At 47.3% G+C, this 22,956-nt stretch overlaps 1 protein-coding gene across 17 annotated transcripts in view; it reads left to right on the top strand.

Annotated features, from left to right (window-relative positions):
- TTLL3 (tubulin tyrosine ligase like 3) overlaps nt 1-22,956 on the top strand; it is a 31,889-nt gene that overhangs the window by 2,530 nt on the left and 6,403 nt on the right. For 10 of the 17 annotated variants that reach the window (XR_008381557.1, XM_053598729.1, XM_053598737.1 and 7 more), the window contains exons 4-11: nt 112-209; nt 2,174-2,302; nt 3,666-3,780; nt 5,087-5,185; nt 6,969-7,164; nt 10,876-11,030; nt 14,259-14,502; nt 17,082-17,517. Coding sequence is in view for 16 of the 17 variants with exons in the window: in XM_053598729.1 (XP_053454704.1) it covers nt 112-209; nt 2,174-2,302; nt 3,666-3,780; nt 5,087-5,185; nt 6,969-7,164; nt 10,876-11,030; nt 14,259-14,502; nt 17,082-17,517 (1,472 nt within the window). In the remaining variant the exon portion in view is untranslated. The remainder of the gene's footprint in view (nt 1-111; nt 210-2,173; nt 2,303-3,665; nt 3,781-5,086; nt 5,186-6,968; nt 7,165-10,875; nt 11,031-14,258; nt 14,503-17,081; nt 17,518-22,956) is intronic. The other 7 variants (XM_053598730.1, XM_053598736.1, XM_053598735.1 and 4 more) reach the window with 3 other exon arrangements.

Genomic DNA, 22,956 nt, shown 5'->3' with positions numbered 1-22,956 from the left:
GCAGAAAGCTCCCTCTCCTGAGTCCCTTTCCTTTAGTTCCCATTGTCCTAGGGTTGAGGGACCTACCAGGCAGGGATGGGGCCTCATCAGGATTGGGCTCTGCAACCACAGAGGATGAAGATGAGGATGAGGAGTTCCGGCCACCAGAGCTTTTCAACTTCGATGATTTACTGGAATTTGATGACCTAGATGGGACACATGCTCTAATGGTGAGGGCCCAGGGGGGTGGCAGGGACTGTTTACTCAGAAGGAGAGCACTGGCTTCCAGCTGCGTGACCTCAGACAAGTCCTTTCCTTCTTTGGGCCTCAGTTTCTCTATAGTAAAAACTGATTGCTTCTCTAAAGGTTAGATAGGCCCACAGCACTCTGCTAGGTTGTATCAGAATTCAGACCAGTGTCCATGCATGGCAATCCCCCCTTCCAATTAACTCCGTATTCACCTCCTTCCTCTGCCCTGGGCAAGTGAAGGATGGAAGAAAGGGCTTAAACAGCTCTGAAAGAAGCTGGTATGGGCTCGGCACCTGTGGCTCAAGCAGCTAAGGCGCCAGCCACATACTCCTAAGCTGGCCTCAAGCAGCTAAGGTGCCAGCCACATACTCCTAAGCTGGCAGGTTCAAATCCAGCCTGGGCCCATCAAACAACAATGATGGCTGCAACCAAAAAATAGCCAGGTGTTGTGGCGGGTGCCTGTAGTCCCAGCTACTTGGGAGGTGGAGGCAGGAGAATCCCTTGAGCCCAGGAGTTGGGAGGTTGCTGTGAGCGGTGATGCCACAGCACTCTACCCAAGCCAATAGCTTGAGGCTCTGTCTCAAAAAAAAAAAAAAAAAGCTGATATGATGGTATAGAGTACATGTATGCTGTGTTGAAGACCTGGGTTCGAATCTTGGCACTACCACTTACTAAGTTGAACTATATGAAATTGTCATTTCTTTATGTCAGAAAAGGTTGACTATTGGCAGTTTCACATGACTCAACCATGTGAGCCCTTGGGCAAGACAATTATTCTGCCTCTGTTTCCTTAACTATGAAGTGGGGGTAACAGTGGCCCCTGCTTCATGGCATCATGGTGAGAATAAAGTGAGTTGGCATGGAAAGTACTTAGATCTTTTCAGCCAGACATATGATGCTGTTAGTTAGTAATAATTCTTGGATCGGCACCCATAGCACAGTGGTTACAGCTCTGGCCACATGCACCAAGGGTAGCGGGTTCAAACCCAGCCAGGCCAGCTAAACAACAATGACAACTACGACCAAAAAATAGCCAGGCATTGTGGTGGATGCCTGTAGTCCTAGCTACTTGGGAGGCTGAGGGAAGAGAATTGCTTAAGCCCAAGAGTTGAAGATTGCTGTGAGCTGTGTTGCCACAGCACTCTACCGAGAGTGGCATAGTGAAACTCCTTTTTTTTTTTTCTTTTTTAGAGACATAGTCTCACTTTATCGCCCTTGGTAGAGTGCTGTAGCATCACAGCTCAAAAAAAAAATTTTTTTTATGGGCAGGGCATGGTGGCTCATGCCTATAATCCCAGCACTTGGGAGGCCAATGCATGTGGATTGCCTGAGCTCACAGGTTCAAGACCAGCCTGAGCAAGAGCAAGACCTCATCTCCAAAAACAGCCAGGTGTTGTGGTGGGCACCTGTAGTTCCCAGCTACCTGGGAGGCTGAGGCAAGAGAATCACTTGAACCTAAGAGTTTGAGGTTGCTGTGAGCTGTGAAGCTTCAGCACTCTACCAAGGGTGACCAAGTGAGACAGAATCTCTCAAAAAGAAAAAAAAAGCCTACCTCCCAGAGTTGTGAGAAAGCTAGAGAGAGGTAGGGTCCATGAGAGAGCCTTTGTCACATGCTATGTGCCCATCAGCTTGGAGTCATTGTCTTGCCACTGGATAAGTCACTGATAGCCACAGGCCAGAACAAGGTGTGGCATTCAGTTGTGCAGTTTCATCACTGCTTAGGGACACCCAGCCAAAGTGATGCTGAAAGGCTGGTCTGTTCCCTGCTCACCAAGCCATGTGCCCTGGAGGAAGAGATGTCTTTTCTTGCTTTACACAAAGATAGCTTGTGGCCTAGAGGCCTCCTTGGAAGCATCTTCTCCTTCCTGTTCACCTATGCTGCTCAGCAGAGTAGGGAGGAGCTCCTCAGACAGTCCTGCCCACAATAGTCTCTCTGTCTCCCCAGTCCCGCATGGTTCGGAACGAGACCCCCTACTTCATTTGGACCACTCGGCGGGATGTGCTGGACTGTCGCTTCCTCTCCAAGGATCAGATGATAAATCACTATGCCCGAGCTGGCTCCTTTACCACAAAGGTGGGATCCCCAGAAGGGTGGGCAGGGAAGCTTCCATTTTCCTAGCCTTTGGGGCTGATAACCCTGCTCCCCAATATCCTTGTCAGGAAGAGGGAATTCCCAGGAGAATGGGAGGCATATAATTGAGACTTGGGAGTCTGACAGGCCTGGGTTCAAATCCAGCCCCTGCATGGGGGCCTAATGTCTAGACATGGGCTTCAAGATTCAAATGGGATCTGGAGGCAGAACAAACACCAAATCCAATGACAGCTAGCAAAAGGGCCCTCAGCTCCTAAGCAGAGGATATCTGGCTGATGGATCTATTCTTTCTTACCTGGGTTTCTGAGCAAATGACTTCACCTCTCAAATCTCAGTTTCCTCATTTAAATGAGGATACCAGTTAAGACTTATCTTCTTGGTTTGTGGCAAGGAGAAAGAGTTTTATTTTGTTTTGTTTTTTGAGACAAAGTCTCACTTTGTTGCCCCTCAATAGAGTGCTGTGCCATCACAGCTCACAGCAACCTCAAACTCTTGGGCTCAAACGATTCTCTTGCCTCAGCCTCCCAAGTAGCTGGGACTATCGGTGCCCACCACAGTGCCTGGCTATTTTTAGAGTCGAGGTCTCGCTCTTGCTCAGGCTGATCTCGAAACTGTGAGCTCAGGCAAATCCACCCACCTCGGCCTCCCAGATGAAAGGCTTTTTTTTTTTTTTTATTGTTGGGGATTCATTGAGGGTACAATAAACCAGGTTGCAATTGTTAGGTAAAGTCCCTCTTGCAATCATGTCTTGCCCTCCAGATGAAAGGCTTTATAATTATGACCTTCCATTAGATTATGGTGTGGGCTGGGAAGGATTCCTAGAAGAGGCAGCTCTTTAAGAATGTGAAAGCTCACACCTGTGATCCTAGCACCCTGGGAGACCAAGACAGGTGCATTGCTTAAGCACCTGCTCAAAACTCAGGAGTTTGAGACCAGTCTGAGCAAGAGCAAGTCCCCATCTATACTAAAAGTAGAAAAACTACCTTGGCATCATGTTGGGTGCCTATAGTCTCCACTACTTGGGAGGCGGAGGAGGGAGTACCACTCAAGCTCAAGAGTCTGAGGTTGCTGTGAGCTATGACACCATGGCACACTACCTAGAGTGAGACTCTGTCTCAAAACATATACATACATACATAAAAATAAGAATGTGAAAGGGCAGACAGGAGGGATATGGGACATTCTCAGCATAGCAGGCACCCAGGCAAACACGGAGATAAATGTGAGGAAGTCAGTGGGGCAGAGGCAAGTCTTTTGAGCTGTCTGGATGTGCGTTGAGTGTGGGGCAGTCCTTGGAGCTCTCTGGGCAAGTCCCACCCTGCCCCTTCAGCAGCTAACTCCATAGGTGGGTCTATGTCTCAATCTCCGGAATTTGCCGTGGTTTGATGAGGCGGATGCTGACTCCTTCTTCCCACGCTGTTACCGCCTGGGGGCTGAGGATGACAAAAAAGCCTTCATAGGTAAGGAGACCCCCAGTCCCATGCCTGGGGCCCTCAGGCTGGAGAACCAGGGCTAAGGCTTTGGCTCATACTGGACAGCAACAGGTCCCTTCTCATGCCCTCCTTTCCCCAGCAGATGCTTGGTCTCTCCCGAGTCATTTTTCCCTAACTAGCCCTCCCTGAATGAGCCTTTGAGCTTGGTTGACCCTGACATTCAGAAAAGCTAAGGTAGCTTAGCTTATATTCTAGAGCAGGTTCTAAAAGTAGGTCAGTTGAGTTTGGGATCCAGAATAGGTTCCAGGTCTATGTCAAGTTCTATTGGTTGGATCAGGTTTCCTAAAAGGCTGTAGGCTTTGGGTTACTAAGGCAAAATCAGCTCCACCTCCAGACTATGTTCTAAATTCAGGATTTGAATCCAGATTAAATGCTAAATTTAAATTACATTCCAAGTCTAAAATAGGTTTGGGGCCAAGGTCTGGTTCTCAGTCTAGAATAAGTATCCAAAATGGATCAGGAACAAAAGAAATAAATTAGACAGGCTCGGTGCCTGTAGTACAGTGATTATGATGCCGGCCACATGCACTGAGAGTGGTGGGTTCGAACCCAGCCCCGGCCAGCTAAGCAACAATGACAACTGCAACAAAAAATAGCCAGGCATTGTGGCAGGTGCCTGTAGTCCCAGCTACTTGGGAGCCTGAGGCAAAAGAATCACTTAAACCCAAGAGTTTGAGGTTGCGGTGAGCTTTGACACCACGGCACTCTACTGAGGGTGACATAGTGAGACTCTATCTCAAAAAAAAAGAAAGAAAGAACGAAAGAAGGCTCGGCGCCTGTGGCTCAAGCAGCTAAGGCGCCAGTCACATATACCTGAGCTGGCGGGTTCGATTCTAGCCCGGGCCCTCCAGACAACAATGACGGCTGCAACCAAAAATAAGCCTGGCGTTGTGGTGGGTGCCTATAGTCCCAGCTACTTGGGAGGTGGAGGCAAGAGAATTGCTTGAGCCCAGGAGTTAGAGGTTGCTGTGAGCTGTGACACGGCACTCTACCCAGGGTGATAGCTTGAGGCTCTGTCTCAAAAAATAATAATAATAATAATTAAATAAAATAAAAAATGAAAGGGAAGGAAGGAAGGAAAAGGAAGAAATTAGATAACAGGTCCAGGCAAAATATGAGCCAGGTTAGGTCAGATTTCTAGACTAAGTTCTAGTATCAGAAAAGGTAGAGTCAGGTTCCGGATCCAAAATGGGGCAAGTCATGATCAGGTTCCGGAACCAGAACAGGCCTTAAGCCTAGGGGCTGAGCAGGGTATCCCCTGCCCCGGGAGCAGAGGACTTCTGGCTGACAGCTGCCCGCAACGTTCTCAAGCTGGTGGTGAAGTCTGAGTGGAAGTCATGCTCTATCAAGGCAGAAAAGGAAGAGGCCTTGGGTAAGTACTGTGGTTACCTCTATCCCCACCCATTTATCATCCTGCCCACCTACATGTTCACTCGCACATCTATGTATTACCCACACCCATCTGCCCATCCATCACCCTCCCCACCAACCTGTCCATACATTTACCCACCCATCTCCCCATCCATCTGCTCTGCCTACCCATTCACCCATTGTTGATCTCGTTCATCTACCCAGCATCAGCTCCACACTCCCTATTCATTGTCCACTCCCACCTTCCTACCTGTCTTTCCACAAATCCATCTACCCCTCTATCTACAAACTCTTCCATCCTCCTATTACTCCTCATCTGTCCTCCACCCTAACTACCTGTCCATTCTTCTGACCCCACCACTTACACATCTGTCTTCCTATCCATTTGTTAATCAATCTGCTGCCTCATTCACCCTCCCATGGGCCTGACATAAGGCTGAGCACCTTAGAGAGGACAGACTAAGAAGACACAGTCCATCTCTGTCCATGACCATCAGGTCTCTGCGGAGAGGAAACAGCGAAACCAGGCAGTTTACACATGGCTTGAGGAGACTGAAGGAGCAGCTGGGAGTGGAGGGGGACACAAAGGGAACCTCACTGTCACTGCACACCAGCCTGACCCATTGCTTGCCCTTTTTCTCTCTAGATTTAGCTCCTATCTCCACACCCCTAGTCCTACAATTCAAGGAACCATAAGCAAGGAATTCAGTGAAGTGAGGGGCAGCTTTGAAAGAAAAGGAAGATCCCCATTTCTTCCAGGGCTGACCTCCCTAATGCTGTCTCAAGTTGGTTTTGTCTGCCAGGATCAGGGGTGTAGGGGACTCGGGAGTGGCAAAAGACCCCATGGGTAAGCTCCCACAGGATAGGTCAGGCTGCAGGGGTGAGGGCCTCTGTACAGGATATTCAGTGCATTACAGATGTTTAGAGGTGAGTCGGGGCTGTGGGTGTGCATCACGACCTTCAAGGGGTCAGTTCCTGGTTTGTCACTTTGAGGTGTGTGTCCAGGCCTTGCCAGTGGTGGGTTAGTGCTTCAGTGGGTGAGAACTGTAGGTTAGGATTGTGTACTAACTTAAGGACTAACTGTGTACGGACTTAAGAAGCCAGGTCAGATTTGGGGAAGGGGAATTCATGTATAACTGGGTTCACCTAGGTCAAGGCTCCCAGGTGCATTTTAGGCAGGGCCTCAGGTGTGTTAGAGGTCCCTAAGGAGCCGAGAGGCTGCAGGTTTGTGCTAGGGCTACAGGTGCTGGGACGTTTAGGTTGTCGTCTCAAGTGAGTGACAGGTCCTGGGACAGTGAGAAACAAGGGCAAGAACTAGACTTACAGGTATATTTAGAGCAAAGCTTCAGGTAAGTGACAAATCCCAGGGAAGTTGGGAATCTATCTGGTTTAGTGCCAGGCTTCAGTTGTCCTTAGGGTTAAGTGACAGGCCTAAAGACAGTGGGGGTTGGGCGGCGCCTATGGCTCAATGGGTAGGGCGCCAGCCCCATATACCGAGGGTGGGGGGTTCAAACCCAGCCCCAGCCAAACTGCAACAAAAAAATAGCCGGGCGTTGTGGCGGGCGCCTATAGTCTCAGCTACCCGGGAGGCTGAGGCAAGAGAATCGCCTAAGCCCAGGAGTTGGAGGTTGCTGTGAGCTGTGTGAGGCCACGGCACTCTACCCAGGGTGATAAAGCGAGACTCTGTCTCTACAAAAAAAAAAAAAAGATAGTGGGGGCTGTGGCATATGTCAAGTGACCTGCCTTGATGTGGAACAGTAGCAGGCCCTTCCCTATCTCTGCAGGAAACAAGCAGCCCACAAAACAAGAAAAAAAGCTAGTGTCAGTGTCCCCAGAATTTGTGGATGAAGCTCTGTGTGCTTGTGAGGAGCACCTTAGCAACTTGGCCCACATGGACATCGACAAGGACCTGGAGGCCCCGCTGTACCTTAGCCCTGAGGGCTGGTCCCTCTTCCTGCAGCGCTACTACCAAGTGGTCCAGTGAGTATCTGTGCAGCTGGGGCCAGGGGCCACGGGCAAGTGCCTAGGGAAAGACCTTGTCTGCCTAGACAAGAACCCATACCTCTTCCTCCAAGTCTCCCCCTTTTGTTTGCTGTGCTATTCTCCTGCTCAGGAACTGTCATGGACTCCATGCCTCCACCATAGGTCCAAACCACTCTTCCTGGGATCTTGGCATGGCATAGTCAGTAACATCCTGAGCATGTAACCTTTGCTTTGTAACCTTGGGCACATCACTAATCTTTTTGAGCTTTACTGTTTTTGTTTTTGAGACAGCGTCTCACTTTGTCACCCTCAGTAGAGTGCTATGGCATCACAGCTCACAGCAACCTCAAACTCTTGGGCTCAAACTCTCTTGCCTCAGGCTCCCAAGTAGCTGGGAATACAGGCACCCACCACAATGCTTGCAATTTTTAGGGATGAGGTCTTGCTCTGGCTCAGGCTAGTCTCCAACTCATGAGTTCACGCAATCCACCCTCCTTGGCCTCCCAACTGCTAGGATTACGGCATGAGCCACCGTGCCCGGCCAGCTTTATTAGTTTGAACATAAAATAGATTTTTAAATGATGTCTGCCTTAAAGATAGGATTAGACAGGATAATCTGTATTATGTTCTCAGCACTCACTTATTGTATGCCTCACAAAATAGGAAACTGACTCATACAGATTTTATCCTGGAGACCATTTCCCAAAGCGCATTGCCCAGGATGTTAATCTACAGGAAGTAGGTTTTATGAAAAAAGGGCTTTTGAGGTCAATCAGATTTAGAAAACATTAGGTTAAGCAAAGTTAACTAAACAGGCTTCCTGATGCAAGATGTTTCAGAACCTAATTGGTGGTGTAAACCTCTCAGAGAAAGAGAGACAGAGAGAAAAGGAGTGTGGGGGGAGAGAACATATCCTGGACTTACATGAGCTCGTGCCCTCCTTCCAAGTCCACGCATCCTGAGGGTAGTGTTTTCAGAGCACACTTTGGATAAAGGTTCTTGGGCAGGGGAAGGGAAGGTCAAGGTGACACTGGTACTACTTCAGGGAGATTCCATTCAGAAGTGTGCAAGAAGGACTTGGGAGAGAAGGGTCCTGAAGGCAGGAGAGTACTCAGCAAGCATTTCTTGAGCATGTCCTATGTGCCAAGCATTGTGCTGGGCTCCAGAAATCCCTTCTCTCAAGGGAGACACCTCAAGGTAGGGAGCTAGTGACAGGCCAGGTGGGAGTGCTAAGGGTCTCAGCTGGGGTGGTGTTAACAGAAAGGAATTCCATAGAGAAAGCTAAAGAACTAATGAATGAATTTTGAATGAAGGACAGAAGCGGCAAACTCACCTCATTGGCAAAGAATTCATTTGTATTTTTTTTTAAAATACAGAAAATGACAACTAAGTGACTCTATACTTTCTCTTTAGCTACTTGAAAATTTAAAGTTGTCCTTCTTCTTTTTTTTTTTTTTTTTTGAGACAGAGTCTCACTCTGTTGCCCTGGGTAGAGTGCTATGGCATCACAGCTCACAGCAACCTCCAACTCTTGGACTTAAACGATTCTCTTGCCTCAGCCTCCCAAGTAGCTGGGACTACAGGTGCCCGCCATACAGCCTGGCTATTTTTTGTTGCAGTTGTTATTGTTTAGCTGGCCCGGGCCAGGTTCAAACCCTCCAGCCTCGGTGTATGTGGCCGGAACCCTACCCACTGAGTTATGGGTGCTTCCCAACCTCACACTCCTGAACTCAAGTGATTCTCTTGCTTGAGCCTCCCTAGTAGCTGCAACTATAGGCGCCCACCACAATGTCTGGATATTTCTAGAGACGAGGTCTTGCTCTTCCTAAAGCTGGTCTCAAACTCCTGAGCTCAAGCAATCCACCCGCCTCAGCCTCCCAGAGTGCTAGGATTACAGACATGAGCCACCATGCTCAGTCTAAAGTTGCCCATCTTAAACTCAGGATTTTCAAGGCTGAGTTAGAACAACATTACATGAGAAATACATGAGTCCTTTTCATTTCTGGTGTGGGGCAAGTTCTAGAGGGTTGCAGGAATGTCTCCAACATCAGGATTACATAAAATATTACATCTGGCCAGACAACACTCTACCCAGGGTGACAGGAGGAGACTCTATTTCAAAATAGAAAAAAAATATTGCATCATGGTTCAGTACAGGTAGCTAGCATGTGTTCATTCAATATTTACTGCTGTTTCTCAACATTTAAAAAATTCCATGCCTCACCAGCCAGTTTTCATAAGGTACCTTTCCACAAAAATACTGATGTTTTGTTGTTTTCTTTTTTACTAAATATAAAATCATATTTTCATGTTGAATATACTCTTACAAATTACATGTGTTCCTGCCATCCCCATGTGACATTTTTCTGGGCCATATCACAGATTTACCGAGCAGATAATTTATTCCATGGACCATGGAAAAGTTCATCAGGATTTGGGTGTGAATGTGCCTGGGGGAACTTACCAAATCTCCTCCATCTGGCTCTCCCTGTTCCTGGCACTGCCCCAATGGCTGCTGCCTTCTCATTAACAAAGAGAGAAGAGGGGGCGGCGCCTGTGGTTCAGTGAGTAGGGCACCGGCTCCATATACCGGAGGTGGGAGATTCAAACCTGGCCCCTGCCAAAAAAAAAGAGAGAGAGAAGCTCTCCATGGCCAGAGACATCCGAGAGACTGTTAGCATCTAGTGGAGGCTTGCTTCCTATTCAGGAGGGAGAGAAGAAATGGGAGAGTCTGGATAAGGCAGCCACATGCAGTGTTTTGTGACCTGGGTTAGTTCAGGATATTTTCTGACCTGTTGAGAACAGCGTCCGTCTTTGTTCACGAACCCCTGTCTGTGCAGCCCAGTTGCTGATGCACACTTCTGCAAAGTATTTACTTAGCCAACCAGTCATTCATGGAACAGACTTTTAGGGAGCACCTAAGTGTCAGGTGTAGTGCTTGGGAAATGGGACTGCAGCAGAAAACAATGACTACAATAAATGTATGCTGTCACAGTGCTTACGTTCTCGTGAGGGGAGACAGACGAGGACTGGACTGTGTGACAGTACGTGTAACAGAGCCAGGAGAGGAGTGATACAGACGGGCCTAAAAGGACTTAGACAAGGAATGGAGCCACTGTTCAGCCAGCATTAGGCAGAGATTAGGAGGGGAATGAACCCCAAGCAGCATGATGGGTGGAAGAGTCAGGCAGGTCAGAGCTTGAATCCTGGCAAACACTCGACACAGGGTACAGCTTAGGTAAGTCCCTTACATGCCAGGCTTCACTTTACATGTCTCTAAAATGGGACCAGTAATTAACTCCTGGCACAACTGTTGAGAGGATCAGTGATAACATATGGAGAGCCCAACCTAGTGCCTACACATAGCGCTGCCCCCTCCTTAGGAGCTGGAATGATTAAATTTTGCCAAAGATAGTATTAAGGTACCAGGAAGGGTGGTGGCAGAGGTGGAGTATTGGGGTTGAGGGCATGTAGTAAATGGGGTTTTCTCAACTTTCTCATTCCTGTAGTCTGGGCAGGGTAGGATTTGGGTGGTGGCTTGAGGGTGGGGATAGACATTTGGGAGGAACATACCTGGAATCTGTAGGGGCTGGGCATAACCAAGGCTGCTTGGACCATTGCTGGGGCTGGGGAACCTGTGTCTCCCCTGGTCCTATCACCCCACCTATCCCCAGTCCCAGCTCACCAAGTCCCATTGTCTCCACACAGTGAGGGGGCAGAACTCAGGCACCTCGACACTCAGGTCCAGCGCTGTGAGGACATTCTGCAGCAGCTGCGGGCCGTGGTACCCCAGATTGACATGGAAGGGGATCGCAACGTCTGGATTGTGAAGCCAGGAGCCAAGTCCCGTGGACGAGGTAGGGGTAAGCCCCTGCTTCCTGCACCCCAAGATCTGTTTTCCCACTAAGGACCAGTGAGATTAATTGTGCCGGCTCTATTGAAAGAGACTGCCTGAGTTTGTGAATCATAGCTCTGCTACTAATACTGTGTGTGACTTTGAGCAAATGATGTCACTTCCCTCATCTGTGAAATGGGGATGATGATAATGGCTTCCGTGAGGTGAGGATTAAACGAAGTAGTGCAGCTAAAGACCTGGTGCTGGCACAGTAATCACCCCACAGATGTGGGTGGCTGTGATGATGATGCCAGCTCCTCTCTAGCTTTCGGAGTTTGGGTTAATGTTTTAGGCGGGATTGGGGATACTCATGTGCAGGTAGTTGCTTTTCATCTAAGTGTTTTCAGATTTGACCAGTGCATCCTTGTGGTGTACAGCATAGAAGTTAAGGACATGGATGCTGGGAGCCAGACTCTTGGGTTCAAACCCAAGCTCTGCCTCCTTCTATTTGTAAGACTTTGGGCAGGTGAGCTCACCTCCTTTGTAACTCATCTTCATCACCAAAATAGAACCAATATCTACCCTAGAAGATTAAATGAGCAGAATAAAAGTAAAGTATTGAGATCTTGTAGCTTCATACAGTAACTGCTATAGGTGCTATTTTTAGCTGTAATTTGGATGTTTGACCAAGAATGAATGGAATTTAAATAGGAGAGGAAGCAAATCATGCATCAGCCGAGTATTTTTTTTTTTTTGAGACAGTCTTACTTTGTCACCCTTGGTGGAATGCTGTGGTGTCATAGCTCACAGCAACCTCAGACTCTTGGGGTCAAGCAATTCTCTTGCCTCAGCCTCCCAAGTAGCTGTGACTACAGGTGCCCACCACAACGGCAGACCTGGGCTGTGTTCAAACCTGCCAGCCCGGGTGTGTGTGGCCAGCGCCCTAGCCACTGAGCTACAGGTGCCAAGCTAGGTTCTTTTTTTTTTTTAACCATAGGAATAGTTTTCTTGTTTTTTTCCAATTATGAAAATGTTTATTATTTAAAAAAAGCAAGCAATAGCCACACTTGATTTCACTAAGAGATGGTAAGTATTGTTAACCTTTAGTGTGTGATTTTCTCTACATTCTTCTATGCATTTGGAGTGTATGTATTTTTATGTTATTTTATTTATTCTTTTTTTTTTTTTTTAGGGACAGTCTCATTTTATCACCCTCGGTAGTGTGCTGTGGGGTCATAGCTCACGGCCATCTCTAGCTCTTGGGCTCAGGTGATTCTCCTGCCTCAGCTTCCTGAGTAGCTGGGACTATAGGTGCCTGCCACAACGCCCGGATTTTTGTTGCAGATTGGCCAGGGCTGGGTGTGAACCAGCCACCCTTGGTATATGGGGCCAGTGCCCTAGCCACTGAGCCACAGGCGCCGCCCCCTTCAAGGATTTTTCTAATCCTTTTCTGATGTATATTTAGATGGAGTCCAATTTCTTCCTATTTATTTGTTGATTTATTGACTGCTGTTACAACCAACATTATGATGGATATCTGTGCAGATATCTTTGTGGCCTTTTTCATTTATTTCCTTAGGATAAATTCCTACAAATGAAATTGTTAGGTCAAAGGGCATGAATGGTCTTAATCTTTTGATACACAAGGCATCATGTTCTTGGGATCCTGGTGATTGATCTGGCCGTTCTGAGAAAAGATCTGGTCTAGAAACCAGGCACAGGTTCTTCTGTGTCAGTGGCAGGTGATCAGCCTGGGGTGGAGCCTGAACAATGAAGGAGTAAGATTGATTTGTGAATGTGTGTGTTTCAGTCATACCGTGAGTATGATAGTTACTGGCATTAAAATGATGCCTTCTAAGCATAAGATAATCTCAGGGTGAAATAAACATATCAGTTTTTAGGGCTTGGCTCCCGTAGCTCAGTGGCTAGGGCACCAGGCACATACACCAGAGCTGGCAGGTTTGAATCCAGCCCAGGCCTGCCAAACAACAATGACAACTACACCAAAAAAAATGGCCAGGCATTGTGGCGGGCGCCTGTAGTCCAGGAGGCTGAGGCAAGAGAATCATTTAAGCCAAAGAGTTTGAGGTTGTTGTGAGCTGTGACGCCACAGCACTCTATCCAGGGTGACATAGTGAGACTCTGTCTCAAAAAAAAAAAAAGAAAATCATTTTTTACTTAAGAGAATGGCTAAAATAAATAATCAACAGGGTTGGGGAGGATGTGGGCAAACACATGGTCTCATATATTCTCACTATATATTCTTGCAAATTGGTAGAATGACTTCCACGATATAAAATGAAAAATGCACATAACCCTGGGCCAGCAAATCTGGTTAGAAATTTATTCTACAAGTAATAATAATGATAGGAGTTGAGATTTACTGAATGCTGACCATGTGCCTAGCACTATTCTAAACCTTTAACATGCTGGGCAGGGCCTGTGGCTCAAAGGAGTAGGGTGCCGGCCCCATATGCCGGAGGTGGTGGGTTCAAACCCAGCCCTGGCCAAAAACTAAATCCTTAACGTGCTTTATATAATCTTGTGAAACCGGGCAGCGTCTGTGGCTCAAGGAGTAGGGCGCCAGCCCCATATGCCAGAGGTGGTAGCTTCAAACCCAGCCCCAGCCAAAAACTGCAAAAAAAAAAAAGAAAATAATCTTGTGAAACCAAAGCACACACAGACACTCACATAAGCTGGGGGGATATCTATAAGGATCTAGAAAGCAGCAGTTGGTTTCTTCTAGAAAAGGAGACATACTTTTTGTTTTAAACAAAAATGTCTCATTATGCTCATTATGTCGCCCTTGGTAGAGTGCTATGGCGTCACAGCTCACAGCAACCTCAAACTATTGGGCTTAAGCGATTCTCTTGCCTCAGCCTCCCAACTAGCTGGGACTATAAGTGACATATTTTTTGTTTTTTTGTACTAATTTTTGTTTTTGTTTTATAGTGTTAACGATTGGGGGAAGGATAATGTGTGTGCACACTTTTTTAAAAAGTCCAATACTATTTAAATTTTTATCCATGCATATATTCCTTTTCAGTCAAACAAAACTGGTTAATCAGAAAAAATTTAAAAGCATTCACAAATTCCTGACTTTCTCAAAAGGAACAGGGATCTGATGGAAGGAGGCAGCCTTACCTGCTCGGCCCTATCAGTTGTGTGGGTTGAGAGCTTATGAAGAGCTGCCCCCGCCTTCTCCCAGCATGGGCCTGTCCTCCTGACCTCCTGACCCTAGACCTCTCCCCCTCAGGCATCATGTGCATGGACCATCTGGAGGAGATGCTGAAGCTGGTGGACGGCAACCCCATGATGATGAAGGACGGCAAGTGGGTGGTGCAGAAGTACATCGAGCGGCCCCTGCTCATCTTTGGCACCAAGTTTGACCTGAGACAGTGGTTCCTTGTGACTGACTGGAACCCACTTACTGTATGGTTCTACCGAGACAGCTATATCCGCTTCTCCACGCAGCCCTTCTCCCTGAAGAACCTGGACAAGTGAGCCCCACCTCTCACTTCTCGTGAGCCCCAGTCTGGTTGAGGAGCTAGCAAGCAATTACAGTGCCGGGGACTCAGGCAGCAGCACACATACACTCCACACGCAGGCAGGCAGGCCCTCGCCCAGCCAGCCATGCCCCCATCCAACAGATACAAAGTGTCAACCCCGTGCCATTCACTGCTCTAGGCACTTGGGACAGCAGTGACTAATACAAGACCCCAGCTCTCAAGAAAGAGCTCACAGGCCAGGCGTGGTGGCTTACACATATAATCCGGCCTCTGGGAGGCTGAGAAGGGTGGATAGCTTGAGCTCATGAGTTTGAGACCAGCCTGAGCAAAAGTGAGATCCCATCTCTACTAAAAAATTGAAAAACTGAGGCATGAGGATCACTTGAGCCGAAGAGTTAGAGGTTGCTATGAGCTATGATGCCAAGGCACTCTACCCAGGGCGACAGCTTGAGACTCTGTCTCAAAAAAAAAAAAAAAAAAAAAAAAAACTCACTTTCTAGGCCTGGTACAGTAGTTCATGACTCTAATCCTAGCACTCTAGGAGGCCAGGACAGGTGGATTACTTAAGCTCAGGAGTTAGAGGCTAGCCTGAGAAAGAGCGAGACCCCGTCTCTACTAAAAATAGCCAGGTGTTGTGACAGCTATAGTAGTCCCAGCTATTTGGGAGGCTGAGGCATGAGGATCAGATAAGCCCAGGAGATTGAGGTTGCTGTGAGCTACAATGACACCATGGCACTCTATCTTGGGTGACAGACTAAAAAGGAGAGCTCATATTCTAGCAGGGTGATACAGACAGGCAATGGACATAATGAGGAAAGTTAATAAGTAAAAAGATGATTCGTGTTATGGGGGGAAAAGGACAGGAAAATGTACAGTAGAGTGAAGGGAGGTCAGAAGAAATTCAGAGGGATAAAGGCAAAATGTGGTATTAACTCAGGGTGGTGAGAGGAAGCCCTGTTGAAGCCTGGGTTCAAATCCCATCTCTTCACCTTTCAAGTTGTATGGCTTTGGTCAAGTGAAAACCTGTTTAAGCATCCGTTCAGGGAATAGTGTGAAACTCATAATTATGGGGATCAATTATTGTTTCATTTGTGATAGGTGGCAAACATTTTGTGCATATTACCTCACTTGTAATTATTACTTCACTTGTGTATATTACCTCATAAAACCCAATAAAAGCCGGGAGCAATAGCTTAGGCCTATAATCTCACTCTGGGAGGCCAAGACAGGAGGGTCACTTAAGGCCAGGAGTTCAAGACCAGCCTAAGTAGTAGACTGAGACCCTAGAAAAATTAGAAAAATTAGCCAGGGGTGGTAGCATGTGTCTGTAGTCCCTGCTACTCAGCAGGCTGAGGTGGGAGGATCACTTGAGCCCAGGAATGTGAGGTGGCAGTGAGCTATGATGACACCACTGCACCGCATTGTAGTTCAGCCTACAGACCTGAACCTTATCTCAAAAATAAAAAAAACGAAAAACAACATCAGGCTGGGCAAAGTGGCTCATGGCCTGTAATCCTAGTGCTCTGGGAGGCCAAGGCAGGTGGATTGCTTGAGCTCAGGAGTTCAAGACCAGCCTGAGCAAGAGCTAGATCCTGTCTCTACTAAAAATAGGTTTTAAAAAAAGTAAAACTAGTTGTTTGTACGTATATATTAATCTAAAATTTTTTTTTTCTTTTATTGAGACAGAGTCTCACTATGTCACCCTGGGTAGAGTGCCATAGCGTCACAGCTCACAGCAACCTCAAACCCTTGGGCTTAAGCAATTCTCTTGCCTTGGCCTCCCAAGTAGCTGGGACTAAAGGCACCCACCACAACGCCTGGCTATTTTTTTTTGTTGCAGTTGTCATCGAACTCGCCAGCCTTGGTGCATCTGACCGGTACCATAACCACTGTGCCATGGGCACCAAGCCTAATCTAAAAATGTTTAATTGGTAAATAAATACTATATTAAAATAATAAAAATATAAAATAAAAACTAGCTGGGCATGGGGGGAGGGGAGTGCCCATAGTCCCAGATACTTGGGAGGCTGAGATAGGAGGATCACTTGAGCCCTGGAGATGAGGTTGTTTGTGAACTGGGCTGATGTAGCATTCTAGCCTGGACAATAGAATGAGACTCTATTTTAAAACAAACAAATAACCCCCCCCTCCAAATAATGAAGTGGGTGCTGTTATTACCCACATTTTACAGATGTGAGGAACACGCAGGTTGATGACTTGCCTAAGTAATTGATGGTGAAGATGGGACTTGAACATGTCTTGGTGACCACAGGGCCATACTCTTACCCAGCTTGTTTTCTTCAAGCACTGGGAGGATTAACTGCAACTACACACAAAGCACTTAATATAGTGGCCCCTGAAGTCAGAGCCCTCAGAAGAGTCTTAAGGGAAAAGACTGGTTCTGGCCCTAGAAGGAAGTGGTGAGGCCCAGGCCTTTGTCCTTCTGTACCCCACCCCTACCCCTAGTAGCGCCCTGTCTGGAGTTGAACAGTCTGGGGTTGTATCTCCTGCCTGCATTTGGGCAGGAGAAGCACAGAGGCCAGACCTCAGCTTCCTGCTCTTTGCCCCAGCTCGGTGCACCTGTGCAACAACTCCATTCAGAAGCACCTGGAAAACTCGTGCTCTCGGCATCCGTTGCTACCTTCAGACAATATGTGGTCCAGCCAGAGGTTCCAGGCCCACCTGCAGGAGATGGGGGCCCCAAATGCTTGGTCCACCATCATTGTGCCCGGCATGAAGGCTGCCGTGATCCATGCGCTTCAGACCTCCCAAGACACTGTGCAGTGTCGGAAGGCCAGCTTCGAGCTCTATGGTGCTGACTTTGTGTTTGGTGAGGACTTCCAACCTTGGCTGATCGAGATCAATGCCAGCCCCACTATGGCACCCTCCACAGCTGTCACCACCAAGCTCTGTGCCGGTGTGCAAGCAGACACCCTGAGGGTAGTCATCGACCGGAGGCTGGACCGCAACTGTAACACGGGAGCCTTTGAGCTCATCTATAAGCAGGTGAGGTGGTCGAGCCTGGGCAGGACCCCAGGCAACTCCATCACAGAGCACAGGGCTCTGCAGTGAGTCCCGGTTCAAGATCTGGGTTCAAGTCCTGGTCTTCTCTTAAACCTCAGTTTCTTCATCTGTAAAATGCAGATAATATTGCCATCTTTCTCAGTGGGTTTAGGAGAGTGAGATGAGTAATATATATGGATAATATTTCCAGAGAGGCATATAGCATACATAGATTCTTGCCTAGGTGTGGTGGTTAATACCCGTAATCCTAGCACTCTGAGAGGCCGAGGCGGATAGAGTGCTTGAGCTCAGGAGTTCAAGACCAGCCCGAGCAAGAGTGAGACCCATCTGTACTAAAAATAGAAAAATTAGCTGGGCATTGTGGTGGAAACCTATTGTCCCAGCTACTCTGAAAGCTGCGGCAGGGGGATCACTTGAGCCCAAGAGTTTGAGGTTGTGAACTATGTATCATGCCAACAGTAGTGAGGCTCTGTCTCAAAAAGAGGAGTCAGAGACTCTTGTATTCAGATCCTTATGTGGTAACAATGATCTGTATGACTTTGGGCAAGTTCCTAACCTCTAGGTAGTCTGTTTCCTCATCTGTGAGGCAAGAATAAAAACAGGCAGCCAGGCATGGTGACTCATGCGTGTAATCCTAGCAGTTGGGAGGCCGAGGCAGGTGGATTCCCTGAGCTCACAGGTTTAAGACAAGCCTGAGCCAGAGTAAGACCTCATCTCTAAAAATAGGCGAGTGTTTTGGTGGGCGACTGTAGTCCCAGCTAATCAGGAGGCTGAGGCAAGAGAATCACTTGAGGCTCAGTGCCTGTGGCTCAAGCAGCTAAGGCGCCAGCCACATACACCTGAGCTGGCGGGTTCGAATCCAGCCCAGCCCTGCCAAACAACAATGACGGCTGCAACCAAAAAAAAAAAAAAAATAGCCAGGCGTTGTGGTGGGTGCTTGTAGTCCCAGCTAATTGGGAGGCAGAGGCAGGAGAATCGCTTGAGCCCAGGAGTTGGAGGTTGCTGTGAGCTGTGATGCTACAGCACTCTACCCAGGGCAACAGCTTGAGGCTCTGTCTCAAAAAAAAAAAAAAAAAAAAAATGGCCCAGATGTTACCACAATTAGGGAATTTGAAATACCTATGATTAATCATAAAGACTTTATGGGGCGGCACCTGTGGCTCAGTCGGTAAGGCACCGGCCCCATATACCACCGAGGGTGGCGGGTTCAAACCCGGCCCCGGCCAAACTGCAACCAAAAATAGCTGGGCGTTGTGGCGGGCGCCTGTAGTCCCAGCTACTCGGGAGGCTGAGGCAAGAGAATCACTTAAGCCCAGGAGTTGGAGGTTGCTGTGAGCTGTGTGAGGCCACGGCACTCTACCCAGGGCCATAAAGTGAGACTCTGTCTCTACAAAAAAAAAAATAAAATAAAATAAAGACTTTAGTGGAAAAGATGAACAACATAAATGGATAGGGAGTTTCAGTAGAGAGATGGACATTATAAGGGAAGAATCCAATGGAAATGGTAAACATGTAAAACACAATAAAAAAAAAAAAAAAAGAGTCACTTGAACCCAAGAGTTTGAGTTTGCTGTGAGCTGTGACACCACGTCACTCTGCCAAGGGCAACAAAGTGAGACTCTGTCTCAAAAAAGAAAGAAAGAAAGAACAAAAATAGGTTGGGTATAGTGGGCTCACATTTGTAATCCTAGCACTCTGGGAGGCTGGAGTGGGGTTGGCAAGGTAGGGGGGTGGTGATTGCTTGAGGCCAGGAGTTTGAAACCAGCCTCAGCAACATAGCAAGACCATTTCTATTAAAAAAAAAAAAAAAAATAGGGCGGCGCCTGTGGCTCAAGGAGTAGGGCACCGGTCCCATATGCCAGAGGTGGTGGGTTCAAACCCATCCTCGGCCAAAAAAAAAAAAACACACACAAAAAAAAAGAAAAAAAATAGAAAAATCATCTGGGTGTGGTGGTACACACCTCCATTATGCCCAGTTACTCACAAGGCTGAGGCAGAAGATTGGCCTGACCCCAGGAGTTTGAGATTGCAGTGAACAATCTAGTCCAGATTAGAGCTGAGGCCCCGCCTCAAAAAACGAGGGGGAGGGGTCGGGCACTGGGGCTCATGCCTATAATCCTAGCATTCAGGGAGACCAAGGTGAGTGGATAGCCTGAGCTCAGAAGTTTGAGAACTGAGCAAAAGCGAGTTCTTGTCTCTACTAAAAATAGAAAAACTAGCATGGCATCATAGCAGGCACCTCCAGCTACTCAGGAGGCTGAGGCAAGAAGATCGCTCGAACTCAGGAGTTTGAGGTTGCTGTGAGATATGATGCCAGGGCACTCTGCCCAGGGTGACAGTTCAATTGACTTCTGTTAGGATTTGGCTTCTCTCAGGTTTGGCTACAAGGGAGAGAATGTGCAGATCACATGATCTAAGAGGCCTTGACTTTGTCACAGTCAACTGATCATAAATTAATGCAATGACATTTTAGTTTCAAAAAATGCAAATGAGGAAATACAAGGCAGGAAATTATGATAAGCCCAAGGGAAAAGGTACCATCCATCATAGTACGGTGGTTCCCAAATGCTGGTTCACAGGCCAGAATCAGCTGGTAGGTGTTCTAAAGGTCTAGATGTCATAAGGCCCCACTGCAGAGATTGGCCCAAAATGTCTGGCTTGGGGACTAAAGTATCTTCATTGCTCAAATGTCCTTTTGTCCTTGAAGTGTCTTGCTGATTTGTTCTTGTTTTTTAGGCCAGCCTGTAATCAAGGCTCACATCTTGCATTGGTTTTATTGTCTCTCTCATCTCTTATAATCTAGGCCAGGCCCACTGCCTTTTCTCCCCAATGGTTTTGATCTTTAGAAGGGACTAGGCTGGTGGTTTTGTAGAACTGTCCCACATTCTGAATGTATCTGATTGTTGCCTTGTGGTGTTATTTAACTTGGTCTTCTGTTACCAGAATGTCCCATAAACTAGGTCAAACAGCTTGATGAGCATCAGGTTAAACACATTTGGCAAGAACAGTTCAGGGGTGATGCCCAGTACCTCATGTGGCATCACAGGGCTCATCCTGTCAGCGTCTCACAATTAGTAATGCGAAGTTTGACTATGCACTAAAGGTGTGGGCTACCAGTCTCTGTTTTAAGCTATATGCTCCCTTTTGGAATTACATTTTTAGAGACACGGTCTTGCTCGGTCACCCAGGCTGGAGTACAGTAGTCCAATGATAGGTCACTGTAACTCTGAACTCCTGGGCTCAAGTGATGATCTCACCTCAGCCTCTCAAGTACCTAACACTACAGATGCTCGCCACCAAGCTTGCTTTGTTTACTTTTAAATTTTTTATTTATTTATTTTTTGAGGCAGAGTCTTACTTTGTCGCCCTCAGTAGAGTGCTATGGCATCACAGCTCACAGCAACCTCAGATTCTTGGTCTCAAGCGATTCTCTTGCCTCAGCCTCCCAAGTAGCTGGACTACACCACAATGCCTGGCTATTTTTAGAGATGAGGTCTCACTTTGGCCCAGGCTGGTCTCGAACCTGTGAACTCAAGCAATCCACCCCCCTAGGCCTCCCAGAGTGCAAGAATTACAGGCGTGAGCCACCAGGCCTGGCCAGTTTTTCATTTTTTCATTTTTATTTATTGATTTATTTATTTGAGACAGAGTCTCACTATGTCACCCTCAGAGTGCTGTAGCATCACAGCTCACAGCAACCTCAAACTCTTGGGCTCAAATGATTCTCTTGCCTCAGCCTCCCAAGTAGCTGGGACTACAGGTGCCCGCCACAACGCCTGGCTATTTTTTGGTTGCAGTTGTCATTATTGTTTAGCTGCCCCTAGCTGGGTTCAAACCTACCAGCCTCAGTGTATGTGGCTGGCGCCATAACCACTGTGCTATGGGCGCCAAGCCAGATTTTTATTTATTTTTTGTGGTGCATCTCACAAACACATTTATTCATGCTATGAGTACACAGCAGTCATACAAGTACACAGGGACAGTCCATGTTCCCATGTGACACAGCTTGCTTAGCTCTATGGGTGACTGATGGTCCATCTCTTGTGTGCTCCAAGTGAGGCTGGTTAGTGATGACCATGAGCAGGTGCAGGAGCTTTCAAAGCTTTACTTCTTTTATCAGCACTCCGGATTTTATAAACAATGAAGCTCATCAACCCCATTCTGATCCAGATCTCCTGGTAAAACTTCAGGATAGTAAGGTTTCACAGGGACCCACACACTTTTTTTTTTTTTTTTTTTAATTTGGCCGGGGCTGGGTTTGAACCCGCCACCTCCGGCATATGGGACCGGCGCCCTACCCGCTGAGCCACAGGTGCCGCCCGGGACCCACACACTTTTAATAATGCTTTGAAGCATCTCGGCGCCAAAGCAACAGCTGGGCCCAGCAGAGACCCACAGCCAGAGACTAAGAAAGGTCGCCGCGTGCCAGATTTTTATTTTTAGAGACAAGTTCTCTTACTGTTACCTAGGGTCAAGTGCAGTGGCATGATCATAGCTCACAGCATCCTCCAACTACTGAACTCAAGGTAATTCTCCTGCTTCAGCCCCCCAAGTAGCTGGGACTACAGGACCATGCCACTGCGTGTGGCTAATATTTTTATTTTCTGTAGTGACAGAGTATTTTACCCAAGATGGTCTCAAACTCCTAACCCCAAGCAATCCTCCTGTCTCAGCCTCCTAAAGTGTTGGGATTTTAGGTACTCCATTCAACTTAGCCTTTGGATTACAGGCATGAGCCACTGTGCCCAGCCTGCAACCTCAAACTTTTGGGCTCAAGTGATGCTTGATAGTATGCAAATTACACATTTTCCTGTTATCCTTTTCACTTAATTATTTTGATATCTGGTTTTGATTCTTGCTTATTTTATTAAGAGTTGCAAAATGATAAATGTCTAATCATTCTATTGTTCATTATACATTTACTGGCCGAGATTCATTAGCTTTCCCTCATCATCTTGGGCTACCGAGGAGCTCTGATAGTTCTGTTGCCCAGGCTGGAGTGCTGCAGCACAATCACAGCTCCCCGTAGCCTCCAACTCCTGGGCTCAAGTAGTCTTCTTGCATCAGCCTCCTAAGTGACAACTGTATTTTTACCACGCTCCCCATGATTCTGCTGTTTAGCTAGATTCAAATCAGAATGTTAATGACACAGAAAATACTTCACACTAATGCCAAGTTGTTAGCAAGGTACAGAGGTCTCCTGAGGCCCAGCCAGGAGGAGTAAAGCTTGGCTCAGCAGGAACCGAAAGCTGTAAGGAAGCGTGTTCTGCCGGACCCTTAGCTCCGCCTTCCTCTGCTTACTTGCTACTTAGTTCTCTTCACAGACTGTCTTCTTCAAATTTCTTTTGTTTATATTTATCATTATTATTTTTTTTTTGAGACAGAGTCTTACTATGTTGCCCTCAGTAGAGTGCTGTGGCT

The sequence above is a fragment of the Nycticebus coucang genome, chromosome 8 (assembly GCF_027406575.1).
Source record: "Nycticebus coucang isolate mNycCou1 chromosome 8, mNycCou1.pri, whole genome shotgun sequence".
Taxonomy (NCBI): Eukaryota; Metazoa; Chordata; class Mammalia; order Primates; family Lorisidae; genus Nycticebus; species Nycticebus coucang.
Note: the sequence above shows the minus strand (reverse complement) of the source record. Positions and strands in the feature narration are given on the sequence as shown.